The sequence below is a fragment of the Brachycentrus maculatus genome, unplaced genomic scaffold (assembly GCF_059751285.1).
Source record: "Brachycentrus maculatus isolate JH-2025_06_01 unplaced genomic scaffold, ASM5975128v1 h1tg000042l, whole genome shotgun sequence".
Classification (NCBI taxonomy): Eukaryota; Metazoa; Arthropoda; class Insecta; order Trichoptera; family Brachycentridae; genus Brachycentrus; species Brachycentrus maculatus.
The window spans coordinates 218794-235968 of NW_028280796.1; the positions used below are offsets into that span (position 1 = coordinate 218794).

At 31.2% G+C, this 17175-nt stretch overlaps 1 protein-coding gene across 3 annotated transcripts; it reads left to right on the forward strand.

Annotated features, from left to right (window-relative positions):
• Positions 1-619: 619 nt before the first annotated feature.
• On the forward strand, positions 620-15458 carry LOC148312345 (facilitated trehalose transporter Tret1-like). 3 transcript variants are annotated; one of them, XM_088277347.1, is made up of 8 exons: positions 620-1140; positions 1897-1994; positions 2975-3109; positions 6447-6530; positions 10387-10665; positions 11786-11906; positions 12010-12144; positions 14618-15458. In XM_088277347.1, exons 1-8 carry the CDS (start codon positions 1098-1100, stop codon positions 15145-15147), a joined length of 1425 nt encoding a protein of 474 aa, XP_088133473.1. In that variant the 5' UTR covers positions 620-1097; the 3' UTR covers positions 15148-15458. The 3 variants fall into 3 exon arrangements, with proteins under 3 accessions (XP_088133473.1, XP_088133475.1, XP_088133474.1); XM_088277349.1 differs by lacking the exon at positions 2975-3109; XM_088277348.1 differs by lacking the exon at positions 1897-1994.
• Positions 15459-17175: the final 1717 nt, after the last annotated feature.

Genomic DNA, 17175 nt, shown 5'->3' on the forward strand with positions numbered 1-17175 from the left:
TAACGGACCACTATTTAATGGACTTATTAAAGACTAAATAAAAACATCCTGTTAATGTTATACATTCTTAAATTCAAGTGTCGCCGCATGTAAACAATTATTAGCGGTCATGATAATCACACATTATATCTCAAAACTTCGATCTAACGATCTAATAACATTTATTGACTATTCGTCACATAAGAAAGTTAAAGTATATAATACGTATTTTCCTAATTTTAGAGAGTTGATTATGAAAAAAAACACCAATCTTCAAAGTGCAAACAAAACTTGATTCCTTTTTCAAAACAGGATTACCGAAAGCAAGCGTGTCGATATCAAACAGCAACGAATATCCGAAGACAATAAATATGAATTTGTTAGTGTTTTTATTTTTTATTTATATTTAAATACAGTGCTCATATTTTCGCCTCCGTAGTGTAATGGTCAGCACGCTCGGCTACCGTACTAGGTACCGTAAGGTCCCGGGTGCGTTTACCAGGGAGGGTCTAATAAATGATTTTTTTAATTGAAAAAGTGATTTTTCACTCTAATAGTTATTCAATATTACCCTGGACTGGTTGGTACCTGAAGCGGAGGACTGATCATCTTTCCTCCGTGTGTTAACGATGAAGATAACACTGCGTTTATGTGATGCAGTGCCCTATGCACCATGGAGTGCGGATAAGGGTTCAGAAGAAGAACTTCAGATTTTCAAAAAAAAAGTTTGATTTATTTTAAACTTATTTTTATATAACAGATTTTCGGCTTTAATGGACACCGCCTCCCCGCCATTAGTCTGTTATATCGAGGTTTTACTGTAATTTATATTCTAAGTTAGTACTTCGTTGACGATTACTTTGTATTATGTAAATTTATCTCCCGCTTGAAGATAAAATCATTAATTATTGTATCTACCGGCTGCATTGTGTACACACTACGTAGACATTACATTCTCGGAATTATCCACTCGATATTTTGTGCCAGAGCATTAAGATTGAGTTTCGAGAGTTGTAGCGATTTCGCGGCACAAGCTGCGTGAACTCCGTCTGTGTCGAGTGCTATATTCACCGTTCATAGTCGAGTGTGTGACAATAAATATTAAATAAGAAAACAAAATGGTAGAAGGATTATTAGTTCAATATGCCGCTGCCCTTTGCAGTAAGTATTGTGTATGTTTTTGTTACTAATATCATAAAACCTTGTGAAATCGTTACAATTTGTTTTAACAAAAAAAAACTGGCATGAAATTTTTTTATTATCTTATAAATTAATGTCAATAATATATTGCATTGCATTCTGTATTACGTCGTTATAATTCTTTTTTGTTTACAAAAAATGTTAAAATTGTATCTTGCAGGCATTGATTTTTATTAAATAATTATCTACTTTTTTTTCTTCTTTTTTATGGCTTTTCACCCTTCCAGCCACTGTCGAGTTATTTTTTTATTTACACTTTTTACATTTCATTTGGTCCACCTCCGTAGTGTAATGGTGGGCACGCTCGGCTACCGTTCTGGAGGTCCCTGGTTCGATTCCCAGGGGGGGTCAAATAAATAGAGGTGATTTTTTCACTCTAATATTTATTCAATATTACCCTGGACTGGTACCTGAAGCGGAGGGCTGATCACCTTTCCTTCATGTGTTAACGATCAAGATAACACTATGTTTGTATAATGCAGTGCCCTATGCACCATTGGTGTGCGGATAAGGGTTTGAATTGAAAAAAAAAAATTACTAAGTAAAACTTAAATCATACCATAAATTGATAGATTTTACCACTAAGTGACTGCCGAATCGATTAATGAAAATGTATTAGCAATGTTAGTTTTATTAGTGAGTTATATTGTTTACTGAGTTGTGTAAGCATTAACAATATATTTTTTAAATCATTAAACAAAAATTATGATATTTCAGTTACCATTTCTCTGGTACATCAAGGCATGTTGCAGGGATGGTCATCTCCAGTCATTCCCAAACTTTTATCGGGAGAGGCAAATATACAAATAACAAAGGTCAGAAATACCAATATTAGAATCTAACATCTTACATAAAATAATATTGAAACAAAAAATCAGCTGTATCGTATTTTTTCATCTTGCCATAAGTATCACTTTATTTTGAATGTGTCGAAATTTTTGATCACAAATCATGAATTTATCCACAAAGGAGTTATTTATAACAAGATTTTTCCATTGATATTTCAACATAGATGAATAAGAATATGGAAGTCTGGGTATTTACAGGGCTAACGACCATAGGCTGATTTAAGTGACCGCTTTATACACGTGTAACATTCACCATTCTACACAATATTGAAAACCACACTGTAATTTACTAAATTAACTAAAATTAGTCGATAAACGAACGAAACTATAGGTTTTTTGCATATTCATAAATAAAAGTATAATTTTATAATAATTCTGCAGTTTTTTTAATAAGTCTCCCAGCTAATAAATAGGCAACTGTTTTTTGTTATAAAAAGTATCTGCATTTTAAAATTGATTTCTAATAACAATAATAATAATAATAACATTTTACTTTATTTTATCAGAAGTAGGTACTCATATTTCTTTAACTGTAAAATGTCTACCTCTGAATGATATATACATATATTATAAAAATAAAATCCAGAGCAATATATTTTTTTAATAAATCATTAATTTTTACAATTAATACCGTTACTTAAATTTCGCTGTCGTAAGTAACATGCTAACATTAAAAAACTTTTAAATTCCAAAATTCTTCAAATTGTTTAACAATACCTTAAAAAATAAACATGATAGATTTTTAATAGCAGTATGTACTGTTTAAAATTTGGTTCACGGTAATCAAATTTTTGTACGTTTTTTTAATACAATTTTTTAAATTCTTCAATCGTAAGTAAAATGAAAATTCCACGCTGCAATGCCCTAAAGTAGAAGTAAAAATAAGGTAAAATCAATAATAGAAAATGGATATGAAAATGTTATTAAAAAATTATTATTTATTCTAGGAACAATGTTCTTGGCTCGCCTCTTTGGTGGCTCTCGGGGCCTTGCCCGGATGCCTCGTGGCCCAGTACTTAGGGGATGCGATAGGTCGGAAGAAGACAATACTCCTACTAGCAGCCCCAGGTATTGTGGGATCGGTAATAATTGTAACTAAATCATTTATTAACTAAATTACAGGATGTTTTAAATATTGAAAGCATTAACTTTGTGGATCATTTTGATATATTATTTAGAGAAATAAAAAGATTTTGTTTTTTGATCCACTCACATTTTTATTAACCAACTAGTTTCGGTAACAACCTGTTGTCCTCTTCATAAATTAAACCCTGAAAAGGGCAACAGGTTGTTGCCGAAACTAGTTGGTTAATAAAAATGTGAGTGGATCAAAAAACAAAGTCTTTTTATTTCTCAAAATAATATAAATTACAGAAAACTATATTTGTTCTGACTAAAACCATCGGGAAATTGTACCATTTGTGAGTTATTCGCCACGTGACCAACTGTGACGAATTCTATTAAGTACCCATACCATATCTGTACCGATCCAATCCATTTTATTACTAGGCAATATAGTTGCTTATAAAAAAAAACAAAGGGAAAAATAGAGGTACGACGAGATGTGGGCACAAAACAGATCTGGCTCCAGGATATACGAGATCGGACGGGGATCAGGATCGTCCAGGCGCTGTTTAGAGCTGCCCAAGACAAGGGCAATTACTCTCAAGTGATAATCGACTTCAGGGGGACCTGACATGACACGCACACAAGAAAAAGATGTTGCTTATTATTTTCTGAATTGGTTCGGCAGTCACTTTGCGGTAATATCTAAATTTTACTTGGTAAATACTACTATTTCTTAATCTCTCTTGTGACCTTATTTCGAAGCATTCCGCGTCATTTTCAAATACCGTACGTGTGTGAAAAAGGTGTTGAAAATGATGAATAATTTTGAAAATTTTCTATGCGGTGTTTGAAAATGACGCGGTTTGTATCAAAACACGTGTCACAATAGATATAAAGAAATAGTGGTATTTGTCAAATAAAATTTAAATTATAAAAATGTTGATTCTTTCCTTCACACGTTTTGTTGTACAACTTCCCTTGCATAATCCTTAGATCCTTCAGTTCTCCGGTACATTCCTGTGGTCCAGGTATTCTGTCTCCCTCCCTTTTACGATCATCGGAAGCTGTCTTTGTGGATTATTTTCCAACACTGAGAAGTTTGTAATGACAGGGCTTTTTTTTTATCAAAAACGGCCCGGAACTCACTTCATGTCAATCTTTTTACTAAAAAAAATATATTCAAATATATTTAAATATTTACAATATTTTGAGTGTGTCCAAATACTTGTTCACAAAATCTGGATTATCTCCAATTACAGGAGTTATTTTCATATTATTTTTTGACATATCATCAAAGATGAAGAAGAATATGGAAGTCTGGGCATTTACGGGGTTCATGAACAAGGTTTCTAAATTGGTTCATATATATAGAACTTCCAAGAATTTGAGTAGTGTGGTTGTCAATAATGGGTAGAATTGGTGAATGTTACACGTGTGTAAAGTGATCACTTAAACCAGCCTATGACGGTCGTAAGCCCCGTAAATGCCCAGACTTCCATATTCTTCTTCATCTTTGATGATATGGCAAAAAATAATATTTAAATATTCATTACAATACCATATTTTATCTTTTTAATGGATTATATTAATACAAATTGTAATTACGTAGGCGCAAAGATTGTTTCGTCTAATTGATTTTGAAAATTTAATAAAAATTAAAATTATCCATCAAAAAAGGTGCCGGTATGCCTTTCCACTGCGTTACATGGAAAAAAATCCCTGCTTATGTCCATGATATTTTCCATCGTGATCGTATAATTAATCGAATTTCACTAATTTGTGACATGAAATGATGATAATTAGAAACATTTTAATAATACTAAAAAGCCGGCTGTTAATTTTTAATTTTTGTATTGATTAAGTAACGTACTTTTACCTTAAATCTATTACGATGAAATTTGCTTTAAAAATATAACGATTAGTTTTCCAAAATATCAACGTTTCAAATTTCAATACGAAACACGTAATGATAAATATATATTTTTAATCCATTCTATTTTTTTATGTGCTGTTGGGTGTAGTGAACTTGTATCAATATTGTCGGCCTCAAGGTTGATTTGCTAATAGATTATATTATTACGATGTGTCTCAAAGTGTATTTCAATTTAATCGCTTTTCTGCTGAGGTAAAAAAAGTATGAATTTTAAATTTCTGTTGTTCCCAATTTTTTTTACCAAATAAGTATGTAAATATCCAAATTATGATTATTTCCAAACATCAATTTTTTGTCCCTTTTATATTCCTTTCGAATGGTTATTATATTTGCATGTTTAATTGTTTCTTTTTACATTAGTCATGTTTTAACTACGACATATGTAGGTATAAAGGATAAAATAAAAATAAAAGTAATCAAATCTTTTTATTTTTAAAAATTCTTTTGACAATTTTTGATTCGATAGTAAAATGTGAATCACTTTCTGCAGGTTGAATAGCAAATATGGTTTATCATTTACCTGAAAATATGTTTTAACTGTTGTTTCGATTATTTATTACACAAATTTACCGCTAAAAAACCTGTAAAAATAATCAACATAAGTCCTATTTTACATTATATCCTTCTAAATACGCCTCAACCAATTTTAAAAGCAGTCTCATTTGAAAAATGTCGATATTAAGTTTTAAATTTTTTTTAAACACACTGCAGGGTACAACATTTTCATTTATTTTTTTTGACATCTCAACATAGATGAAGAAGAATATGTAAGTCTGGACAGTTACTAGGCTTACGACCATAGGCTGGATGGTGTAACATTCACCAATTCTACCCATGATTGACAACCACACTACTCAAATTCTTGGAACTTCTATATTATATATTGTTCAAATTCGAAACAGTTTTCGTGATTTCCGAGCGTTATTATAATAAAACAGCTGACATCGGATTGAGTTGAATATAATGTTATATACCAGCCCTCTGACCTGAATCTGTTACATTAAGGTTTTATTTATTTAAACTTCATGTATAGAAAATAAATAAGAACATTGGCGGGCGTATTGCTAAAAAGCAATATCTTCCAACCAACCAAAAACAGACTAGTGATATTGATCAAAACGTTTGATACCATATATAGCTGTTTGCAATCAGAGGGTAGTAGTACTTGAACATTAAAAAACAAATTACAAAAGATGATAATAAGGAGGGTAAAGGAAAAAGGGAGTTTAGGGAAGGAGGTAGAGAGAAAAACTAAGGGAGGAGGTTTGATGGACAGTTAGGATTCTAACGATAAATAGTAATATCTTAGACGTTTCTTAAAAGTTATTAGAGAAGGTTCATTTTTTATGGTTTTTATTAAAGTACATTTACTTACATGTGTATTATTTAAAAAACGTTTATTTTCATTTGAAATCTAGGCAATACTGGTGTTCGCGACATCTCCATACTGGATGTACGTGTCAAGATTTATTTGTGGACTTTCTGGATCCATTGCAGTCATAGTAAGTTCAAAGCATGACTATTCCCATTCGTATTTATTATTTTTTTATTCATATATTGCATAGTAAGTTCAAAGCTTGACTTTTCCCATTCATATTAATCATTTTTTTTATTCATATATTGCGTATTAAATTTAAAGCTTGACTATTCCCATTCGTATTTTTTTATTTGTTCATAAATTGCATAGTAAGTTCAAAGTTTGATTATTCCCATTCATATTTATTATTTTTTTATTCATTTATTGCATAGTATGTTCAAAGCTTGACTATTCCCATTCATATTTATCATTTTTTAATTCAAGTATTGCACTTCGACTGCAATCATCATTTTCTTTGGTGAATATTATTTACTAGATATAACGATTGCAGTCTAGTATCGGCGATTAAAATGACGTTGTTAGGTACCTAAACAGATAATTTCATAGTGAACAGGGTGTACTGGAACAAAGTAGACCATATTATTAATATTAAAAGCATTTATTTTGTGGTTAGTAATTTTTTATTTTTTTAATATTTTTTTAAATAATGTTAGTATACAACCACTTACTGAGATTTTTGTCTGCCGTTTTCGAGACGTATCCGTCTCTTCCTCAGGACAATCACTACAGCAGCATGCAAATAATACTACACGACACTACCATAGCACTATTCACACACTTAAATTACATCAAATGTTAATCAATTATAAATTACTACTCTGGTAGTGACGTATAGTATTGTTTGCATCCTGTTGTAGTAATTGTTCTAACGAAGAGACGGTTACGTCTCGAAACCGACGAAGATCTCGGTTAGTGGTTATATAAACTAACATTCCTTACATTTTTGTAAATTAAAAAAAAAAAGGTCCATCATACATTAATTTACACTTACGTTAAAAACATCAATAAGGTACAATCCACTTATTATGATCACGGTAATATTATGAAAATGATATTCTTCTCTTCTCCGTCTTATTCCTTATTAGTTAGGGTTGTGACCCTTGTGGAAGCAATGACTCTTCTCCAGTTATCCCTTGACTGCGCTGCACGTAGCGCTCCAATCACCGAGGTGCCTGCTGATGCCTTCACTTGATCGCTCCATCGTGTGGGAGATCTTCCTCTCCCTCTCTTCCCCTCCAGGCTACCGATCACAACCAGTAATGATAAAAATAACAGGATGATAACATTAATGCCTAAGCAGAAAATCTAATTTATATTTTTTTAAATAAGTAATCAATAGAAAGCGTGTTGATCACTTGTTAATGCCTCATCTATCGTCAAATAACCAATATGTACTGAGCCTATAACGCTACATATATACTGAGCCTATATTCACTGTCAATTCGAACAGCTCGTATAATGGTGATACCGATAAAGAATTCTTCAACCTACTTACCTACTTTTGTGTAATAGTTATAGGGAATTTAATTACGCTGAGAACGATTTCCATGTTGCATGCATTTGTATCAATTCTGTTCATTTATATCAATGCATAATCGATTACAATAAGCACATAATTTGTCAAAAATGCATGAGAGTTTTTTGACCAAATAATTCTAATAACAGTAAGCTATTTTTCAACCTACTTACCTACTTTTGTGAAATAATTATCGGGAATTTAATTACGCTGAGAATGTTTTCCATGTTGCATGCATTTTTATCAATTCGGTTCATTTATATCAATGCATAATTGATTACAAGAAGCAGATAATTGGTTAAAAATGCATGAGAGTTTTTTGACCAACTAATTAAAATAATATGATTACAGAAAGCTATTAAGGGTACACTCTCAAATAAATAAAGCCAGTACGCGACCGGGTGTGCGAGAAACCAACAAGTACGGCTTCTCACGCACATTTTTTTAGAATACACATTGAACTTAGGCGAGTATTATTATTTTTAAACTCCTAACCTTTCAATAACCGTTTTCTTTTCAAAATCATAAATTTATTTCGAAGAAAAACTCACTTTTTCAGGACAAATATGGTGTATGAGATTCAAATATTGTAAAATGGGTCTTTTTACAATATATGAATCTCATATATTGTATAAAGGGCCATAGAACCATCGTTAAGATTATTTACGTAAGTGTTGGTCGTTGGAGCGAAAATTTGCCCAAGCAAAATTGACATTTGCTTTTTAACTCATTGACGTCAAGTTATTTGATTTGCTTTTTTATACGTCAGCTAATCGACTGTCTAGTTTTGTCTGTTTTTATCATAGCTTTGTCAATAATTAAGATATTTCCTCAATTTTTTTAACGACAAAAAAACCCTGAATATTCAAATAATGTTTTTTTTTGGGACAGTCTGTATATATGTATAAACTGACAGTAATTATTACTACATTTAATTTTATGTCGATTTAAATTGCTGCTCGAACACAATCATAATTAACCTTATCATTGCACTTCAGATAGTTCCTTCGTTTCAATGGGTTCTAATTCTTAATAATTAATATCTAATTAAGTACTCTTGGTAATATTTTACTTTAAATAATAATGTTTAAAACATTTCACATTATATATATATATATATATATATATATATATATATATATATATATATATATATATATATATATATATATATATATATATATATATATATATATATATATATATATATATATATATATATATATATATGTATACCTGTATTTAAAACTCCCTTTGATATTTTATTATAATTTTTTACTAAACCACCGTAGCTTTTTAATTACTTTTTAATTGAGTGGTCAGGTCAGGAGTCTGGGTATGTATGAGGAGATGCAGGAATGCGGAAGAGTTTATTTATTTATTTTTCAAAACATATTACATACATAAGTCATTTATATAATATTCCCGATGAGTAATTCCTATTTATCATTTTGGGACATAAGATTAAGGTTTACAAGACTGGAACACAAATAATAATGTTACGAAAAATATTTTTTTTAAATAACCAAAACATGGCAAAATATAACAGGTATAATAAATAGGCATAAGAAGCATGTTTAAAAGAAATAAATGAGAAAAACATAAGGCAAGGTCAAAGATTGTTTTCAAAGACAGATTGGTGTGGCATTCTATACTCTCTGCCTACCCCTGGAGTAGTTTGTATATTAAGGCGTAATCAGTGCCATTGATTTATCTCTGGCCACATTCATAGTACAATGATTGTACTGAAGTTGTATTCATGTACATATCAGGTGAATGCATATCTTTTTCTAAACCCTTATACGCGTCCAGGGTGATGTCAAATAAATATGAGAGTTAAAATCATATATACTTATTTTGACCCCCCCCTATGATTCGGAACCCAGAACCTTCAACGCGGTAGGCAAACGCGCTTACCACTACGCTACGAAGGCGGAAAAATACGCAAATAAGTGGTGGATACCTGATTATTTCGGCAAAAAAAAGTTACAAATCCCTGATAAGATGAGAAAAACGACAATACTTATAGACAACGATATTTATATATTGACTCTACGTTTCAATATATTGATACTACGTATCAATATACGAACAGCTACGTATCTGTTGCGTATGTTTTCTGTTTTATGTATTTACTGTTTTTTTTTTGTTGCTGTTGCCTTACAGAACTTATTTTTACATCATTGCTCTTCTCAACTTGTACATCTTATAACTGATTATGTTTTTTTTATTATTTTTACTTTAGCTCTAAATTAAGTCTGATATTAATCTTCTTAACTTTTACTTTATTTTATTCTTGCTGTTTATTTTTAACTCATTTAACGTTTGTGATATTTTGTAATTGGAATGTTACAATTACCTGTTTGTTATTCATTATTGTAAATGTATTTTTGTTAATGTTCTGTGTTAAATTTCTAAATAAACAAAAAAGTCTTATCCATTGCTAAAATGAAACTAATTCCAGGAGGTGTCAATTTACTTGGGTGAAATTGCCGACAAGAGAATTCGAGGAGCTCTGGGCAGCCTCATCACCGGGATGGCCAGTCTCGGCAACCTGATCATGTACGTCGCTGGACCACTGGTGTCGTACGACACCATCAGCTGGATGTGTCTGGCTGTTCCGGTCATCTTCCTGTGCTCCTCTCTCTGGATTCCAGAGTCTCCGTACTACCACCTCAAGAATCAGGACACGGATGCTGCGGCCAGGAGTATGATGAAACTGAAGGGATTAAAAACGACCGAGGTATCTTTTGGCATTGATTACTGACCACTTATTTTTTAAAGGACTGCTGTATTTTAAAGTTCATTTTATTTATTTTTTGCATTAGGATTTTGAGTCCTAATTTGTAAGCTAAGGAATTTGTCCAGTATTTATTTACATTTCTATGCTCGGGAAAGCAAACTAGATAAATATATATATTTTTTTTTTTGACTTCTCATCAAATATGAAGGAGAATATGGAATTTACTGGGCATTTACGGGGCTGACGACCGTCATAGGCTGGTTTAAGTGATCACTTTACACACGTGTAACATTCACCAATTCTACCCACTATTAACAACCACACTACTCAAATTCTTGGAAGTTCTATATATATTAACCAATTTAGAAACCTTGTTCTTGAATCACTAGAACTTCACTAGAGACATCTATTGGTGAGATGTAAAGAAATGCCCAGACTGTTCTAGTGATTCAAGAATGATAGTGATAGTGAAGTTCTAGTGATTCAAGAACAAGGTTTCTAAATTGGTTCATATATATAGAGCTTCCAAGAATTTGAGTAGTGTGGTTGTCAATAATGGGTAGAATTGGTAAATGTTACACGCGTGTAAAGTGATCACTTAAACCAGCCTATGACGGTCGTCAGCCCGACACACGCAAAATGTTGTAGATAAATATATTTTTTCATTGATTGATTCGGCAGTCACTTTGTGGTAATATGTATCCATTTCTAATTTAAGCTTTACTTGGTAAATACCACTATTTCTATGGTATTTGTTACTTTTTTCTCGGTGTCTATCTTACTATATTGATGTCAAATGTATAAGAAACTAGACATAAGCAACAAGTAATCAAATTTGTACACTGATCGGCGTGATTAGTTATAAATGATAGAATTTTAAAACCGAATTAACTTACGACATGTTTTGATGAAATCGTTATTTAATTCGATCGCCCATGTCTAATTTATTTAAAAAATAAAAAAATGGACTGCTCAGTAAATGATTTAAAAGACAATAATCCCAGAAGATATTCAGATTATTAAATTTAACAAAGCAATCATCTGGTGAAATTGATTTTTACGAATTTATGTAAAAACGATGAAAAAATTAATAAAAATTTAATTTTCGTTTTACTTGTAGAGGATTCAGAAAGAATTGAAAGAAATGAGAGAGCAGGTGGAAAAAGATATGACAAAAAAGACATCAATAAAAGAACTGCTCACGAAAAAAGAGTACAGAAAAGGAGTGATTGCCATGTTCGGTGAGTTCTTCCAATTTAAACACGTACTTTTAAATATCGCCTATAAAGGAAATATTTACATAGATTACAATAAATCCCCTTTTAAAGTCATATAATTTTGCAGGGTTAAAAATACTTCAGCAGTTGACAGGAACTTTGGCCATCCAGGCTTACTTGGAGAGTATATTCAGACAAACGAGCATGACGATATCCGGACCTACAGCTAGTATAATATACGGAATAGTACAATTGATTGCAGGTAAAAATTTAAAAGTATATAAAAGTTTATTGCAGAACAATAAACTTTTATGCACTTAATCAAGAACTGAAAAATTCCAAATTTTAATTTTGCCAACTACTTTCATCTTCATAGTTTAAAATAATTAGGTGTCCTTAATTTGCGTCAATCTATAAAAGATGTGACTAATGGGTGGGTAAATGTTAATGATACCAAATTGTCGAATATATAATATACGATCAATAATAATTTGAATATACTCAATACGCAACCAAATTATGTGAATAGTTGTAAATGATCGAATCCAAAAACCGAATCAAGTAAATTATAAATATCTACTATAAATCCTCTATTAATAACACAAAAATATATTGTAAAAATTATTTTAAAAAAGCCTAGGATCTATCCATCAAACTTGATTTTCCAAGAATTTAGCGCACCTACTGTAGAATCGATTTTTAAAAGAGCATCAATTTTACAAATATTTAAAGAAAGGGAAACATTATTGACACATAATTTTAGAAATACAAGATCACAAAATAACTTAAAGACCCCAAAATATAATACTAGTGCAGCTCAAAACCACTATTCTTTTATAGGAATAAAACATTTTAATAAACTACCTGCAAGAATAAAAAATATAATCAATTTAAAATCTTTCAAAAATTATTTACAAAAACATATAAGGCAAACTCCCGTTTGATTACCATAAATGGTAAATTATCTCTTATTTTTACTTCTTATTTATATGTACAAACCCTGTAAGTTTTAAGTAACAATCTGAAAATTTTCGTAACCTCATTCTACACTTCTCTTGTCCATCTTTAAATTTGATTTTCCAATGACTTTTTATTATTTTTTTTATAATCGTTTTTAATTCGAGTTAAGAGAAAATAATATTTTCATAAATTAATCGAAGAATCTTTCCTTTAGGGACATGTATGTCATAGTTTATGAGACATTTATTTGAACTAATTATAAATGAATCTCATCTTTGTACAATTAAAAAAGCTATATACCTACCATACTTCACAAATTCTCAACTGATGATATCTATCCTCATCGATTTTTGATCGATTTGATTTCTGATGATCTCCATCGGATTCTTCAAAAGAGTACATGGATAACATCCTTAAAAATTTATGTTCAATAGAACATTCATATTGCATTATTATGGGCAGAATGGTGAAGGTTACACAATTGTTTGTATAAAGAGATCACTTAACAGTATAATAATAAGCTCGTAAGCCCTGGAATGCTCAGACTTCCTAAAAAGCTTTCGTATTAAACGATAGATGCTTCGTCTCGAGTTGAGACACCTAATATCGCTCACTCCTTTCCAGAACGTCATAAATAAAAAATCGTCAATTTTCAGTTGTGTATGTTTTCGGAATGCCCAGAAAATGTACTATATCCCAGCAAAAGAGGCATATTTTTAACCTAATATTTACCCGCTGCACAGTGGGGTATATTAGCGATCTGGGCGGCCAAAAGTCACTTTGAAAAACATTGCCGCAGGTGTATGAAAAATATAGCAATATGAAAAAGAGCATTTTGTTGATGACACATAATAATTGTTATCCCCCCACGCTCATCTCACGTATCTAATGGTCAGTCGCAAAGTTGTTGTTATTGTGCGTTCAAATGTTTCTCTTTCGCTGTTCGTTTAGTACGCATACATTTCAGTGATTATTAGTATTTTTTTGTATGACGCGTATACAATTTAATAATGGATTGTAATAGAACAGGTAAGAGTGCCTATTTTACATAGATTTAAGTTGCAATAGCTAACATATTTACTTTAATAAAACTAATTTAAATAAGTGCCTCGAAATGGATTTTTCCTTAATTTTTTTTCAAATTCAGGATATTTAGTTGTGCTTCCGAAAATTTTGAATGTAGTTAATAGCTTAGCCCTCTTTCTTTATAAAAATTGAAAATAAGTTTGCGGATTTTTGTTCTTTTTAAAGAGATCACTCTTTTCAGATGAGTCAGCATAATAATGAAAACTGAACTACGTACTGTTTTTTGTCTTTAAATTGTTACATTTTTATTTTAGGACCAGTGGATGTTAGATTAATGACTAGAAAACAGTTATTTATTATCATGCAGCAACAAAATCCTAATAAAATCAATGAAAAATTAGAATGTTTAAAAAAGTACCTATTAAAATTAGATAATTTGTCTGACAAGTATGCAAAGAAAATAAACCACGATTTTTCGCATTTCAAGTCTGAAATGAAATAAAAATGGACTAATGCACTCAGAAAGGAGGAAACATATATTTTTAAACTTTAAAAACGTTCTCCTGAAAAATCTAGTTTATTTTTATTCATGACGTTCTTGAAAGGAGTGAGCGATATGTATTGAAATTTTTGTCTCTTTATTCCATATAATTATCTCGCAAATTTGAACATTCGAAAAAGTTTCGTATTTCAAAAAAATAAAATATGTTTCATCTGCACATTTAGATTGAATGACTTATTTTTTTCAGGGTTGGTGGCAACCGTTCTCGTGGACAAAATGGGTAGGAAACCATTACTTTTCGTATCTGCGCTGGGAACGGGGATATCCCTTACGTCGGTGGGCATGTACTTTTACTTGCAGGACGTCCTCCAGTCTGACGACGTCACGATGGGCGTCATATCCTGGCTCCCGATCACAGGAATAATCGGCTTCAACGTTTCGTTTTCCATCGGTATCGGGAATCTCCCGTATGTAATACAGTCCGAAATTTTCCCTACCAACGTAAAGAGCGTAGCGTCTTCGTTTTTCACGATCATGGGAGCCAGCATGGCTTTCTTTGTAGCCAAATTGTACCAAGGAATGGTGGACAGCATCGGTATACACGTGGTTTTCTGGATGTTCGCGTCCGTAAGCTTCTCTGGAGTAATATTTATTTATTTATGCATTCCGGAGACGAAAGGAAAATCGCTCGAAGAAATTATTTTGAAGTTAAACAGAGCGAAAGGCGAAATGAGTAACCTTAACGAAGGCATACCACTACAAGATATCAAAGAATAATTGTAAAAATGTACTTAAATTTCATGGTGAACTGCATTTTATATAACAAAGCAATAACTATATATTATTTTTTGACATCTCAAAGATGAAGAAGAATATGGAAGTCTGGGCATGTACGGGGCTATAAATGGAGATAATCCAGATTTGTGAACAAGTAAATGGACACATTAAAATGTTGTAAATAACTATATAGCTTAAGCCACTTTTGTTTTATTATATTCGACCGGATTTCGTTGTTACCAATATCGGCAGTTTAATGATGTAATTACGAGGAAACCCGGTCGCTGGTCGAATAAAATATAGCTGTATAATTGTCGTTTTATTGTAAAGAATTTAAACGTTGTATTTTGAGATTGAAGTATGCACAAGTGTTATATGGATTATTTATTACTTTAATTTAACTGTGGTAAAATAAGGTAGGTATTCGACTAAACATTATGCATACAGTGCCAGCTCGCTACTTCGAAGGCTCCGTAATCCGAAACCTGCTGTAATCCGAACGCTTTCGCGGGTCTGATGACGGCGAGCAGTTGATGGGAGTTTAAAAAATCCACCTTCTGAAGCTGTGAAAGCTTTCAACATAACCATCGATTGAGCTGAAGAGACTTCTTTACTGAGGAATTGATGGACGACTGTCCAGAACACTAAGAAATTTCTTGAATGTTATTCGCAGATACTTTGTGGCACATTTTATAAACTTTATAAAATTAAACAACTTTGTTTTAACCACTTTTTTATTATTAGTAGACTTTTTAACTTGACGGAGTGTGTGGAAGTTTTTGGTAAGGGAATGTAATCGAGTATTTTAGTGTTTTAGAATTTAATAAACCCTGATGATAACAAGGTTCTTGTCGAAACCGGTAGGTCAAAAAGTGTACTAATATAATAATAAAGTGGTTGAAACAAAGTTATTTAATTTGACTAAGAAATTGATGGTTTTGGGACGAATGCGTGATTTTAGCCCTTGAACATCAGTCGTGATCGTTGTCTCAAAATAAAAAATCGGATTTTTATCGGATTTAAAATGTGATAATAAAATAATTTGTCATTTTTTTAAATTTTTCATTCAGTATCTGAATGAAAATGTAAAATAAAGAGCATTTTCGTTTACGAAATTTACAGAAATTACTTTTTTCTCTCTCACTTTCTCAAAACACAATTAAAAATGTATAGATGCTTTAATGAAAGCACGTAATGACTTTTGAATTAAGTTTTTATTCAAATCCGTATACAAATATGTATCGTTTAAAAAAACATGATACTCAAGTGGTAAAAAAAACATTTGTTTTATTTATATTATAATAATTTTTGTAGTAATATATCGTAGTCATACAGGAGAAAGTGACCAACTACCAAAACGTAAAATGTTCACTTTTGTCACTTTTGCTTGGCAATAAAATAAACATCAATGCAGTTTTTAGTAAGTCAATATACAAGTTTAAAATTCTTTGTAATTTTTTCATGACAATATTAAGCTAGTAAGATATCAAATAGTCAATGATCACGTTTTTGTAAAAAATGCACTTGGTCACTTTCTCTTGTATGACTACGATATATTTATTATATTATTACTGCTGTAAATAAATTCTGTTCTTATTTTTATAAAACCTTTCCCTACTGTTATTTTCGAACGTTATCATGAAAATAAATTCTTGCATTATGAATACATACACAATACCTAAAACAATGTGTATCGCAAACAAAAAGATCGGATAGATTTCGTGGAATTTTGTTGTGCGGCATAAATACCTTTTATTTTGCATAGCATTAAATGACGGTCAGAGCTTTATTTCCATAATGTATATGTTCAGTATACTGTACACGTGCTTTCAGTGGCTCTCAATCTGAAATGTCGTTCGTGCCAATTCCCACCATCAATATTACGCTTTTGAAACATAGATGCAAACTTACGCCGTATTTTAATTACACAAGTTGTAACAAGAAGTTTAATGAGATATTTCTAATCTCAAAATATCTACGAACATATGGAAAATCAACATTTTTCTAAGCCGGAGAGACGTCATACCG

Excerpts from the sequence above, each read along its gene's own strand:
- LOC148312345 (XM_088277347.1), top strand. The coding sequence starts at position 1,098 with ATGGTAGAAGGATTATTAGTTCAATATGCCGCTGCCCTTTGCA. Across the intron at positions 1,995-2,974 it reads CAAATATACAAATAACAAAG|GAACAATGTTCTTGGCTCGC; the intron begins GTCAGAAATACC and ends TATTTATTCTAG. Across the intron at positions 10,666-11,785 it reads AGGGATTAAAAACGACCGAG|AGGATTCAGAAAGAATTGAA; the intron begins GTATCTTTTGGC and ends TTTTACTTGTAG.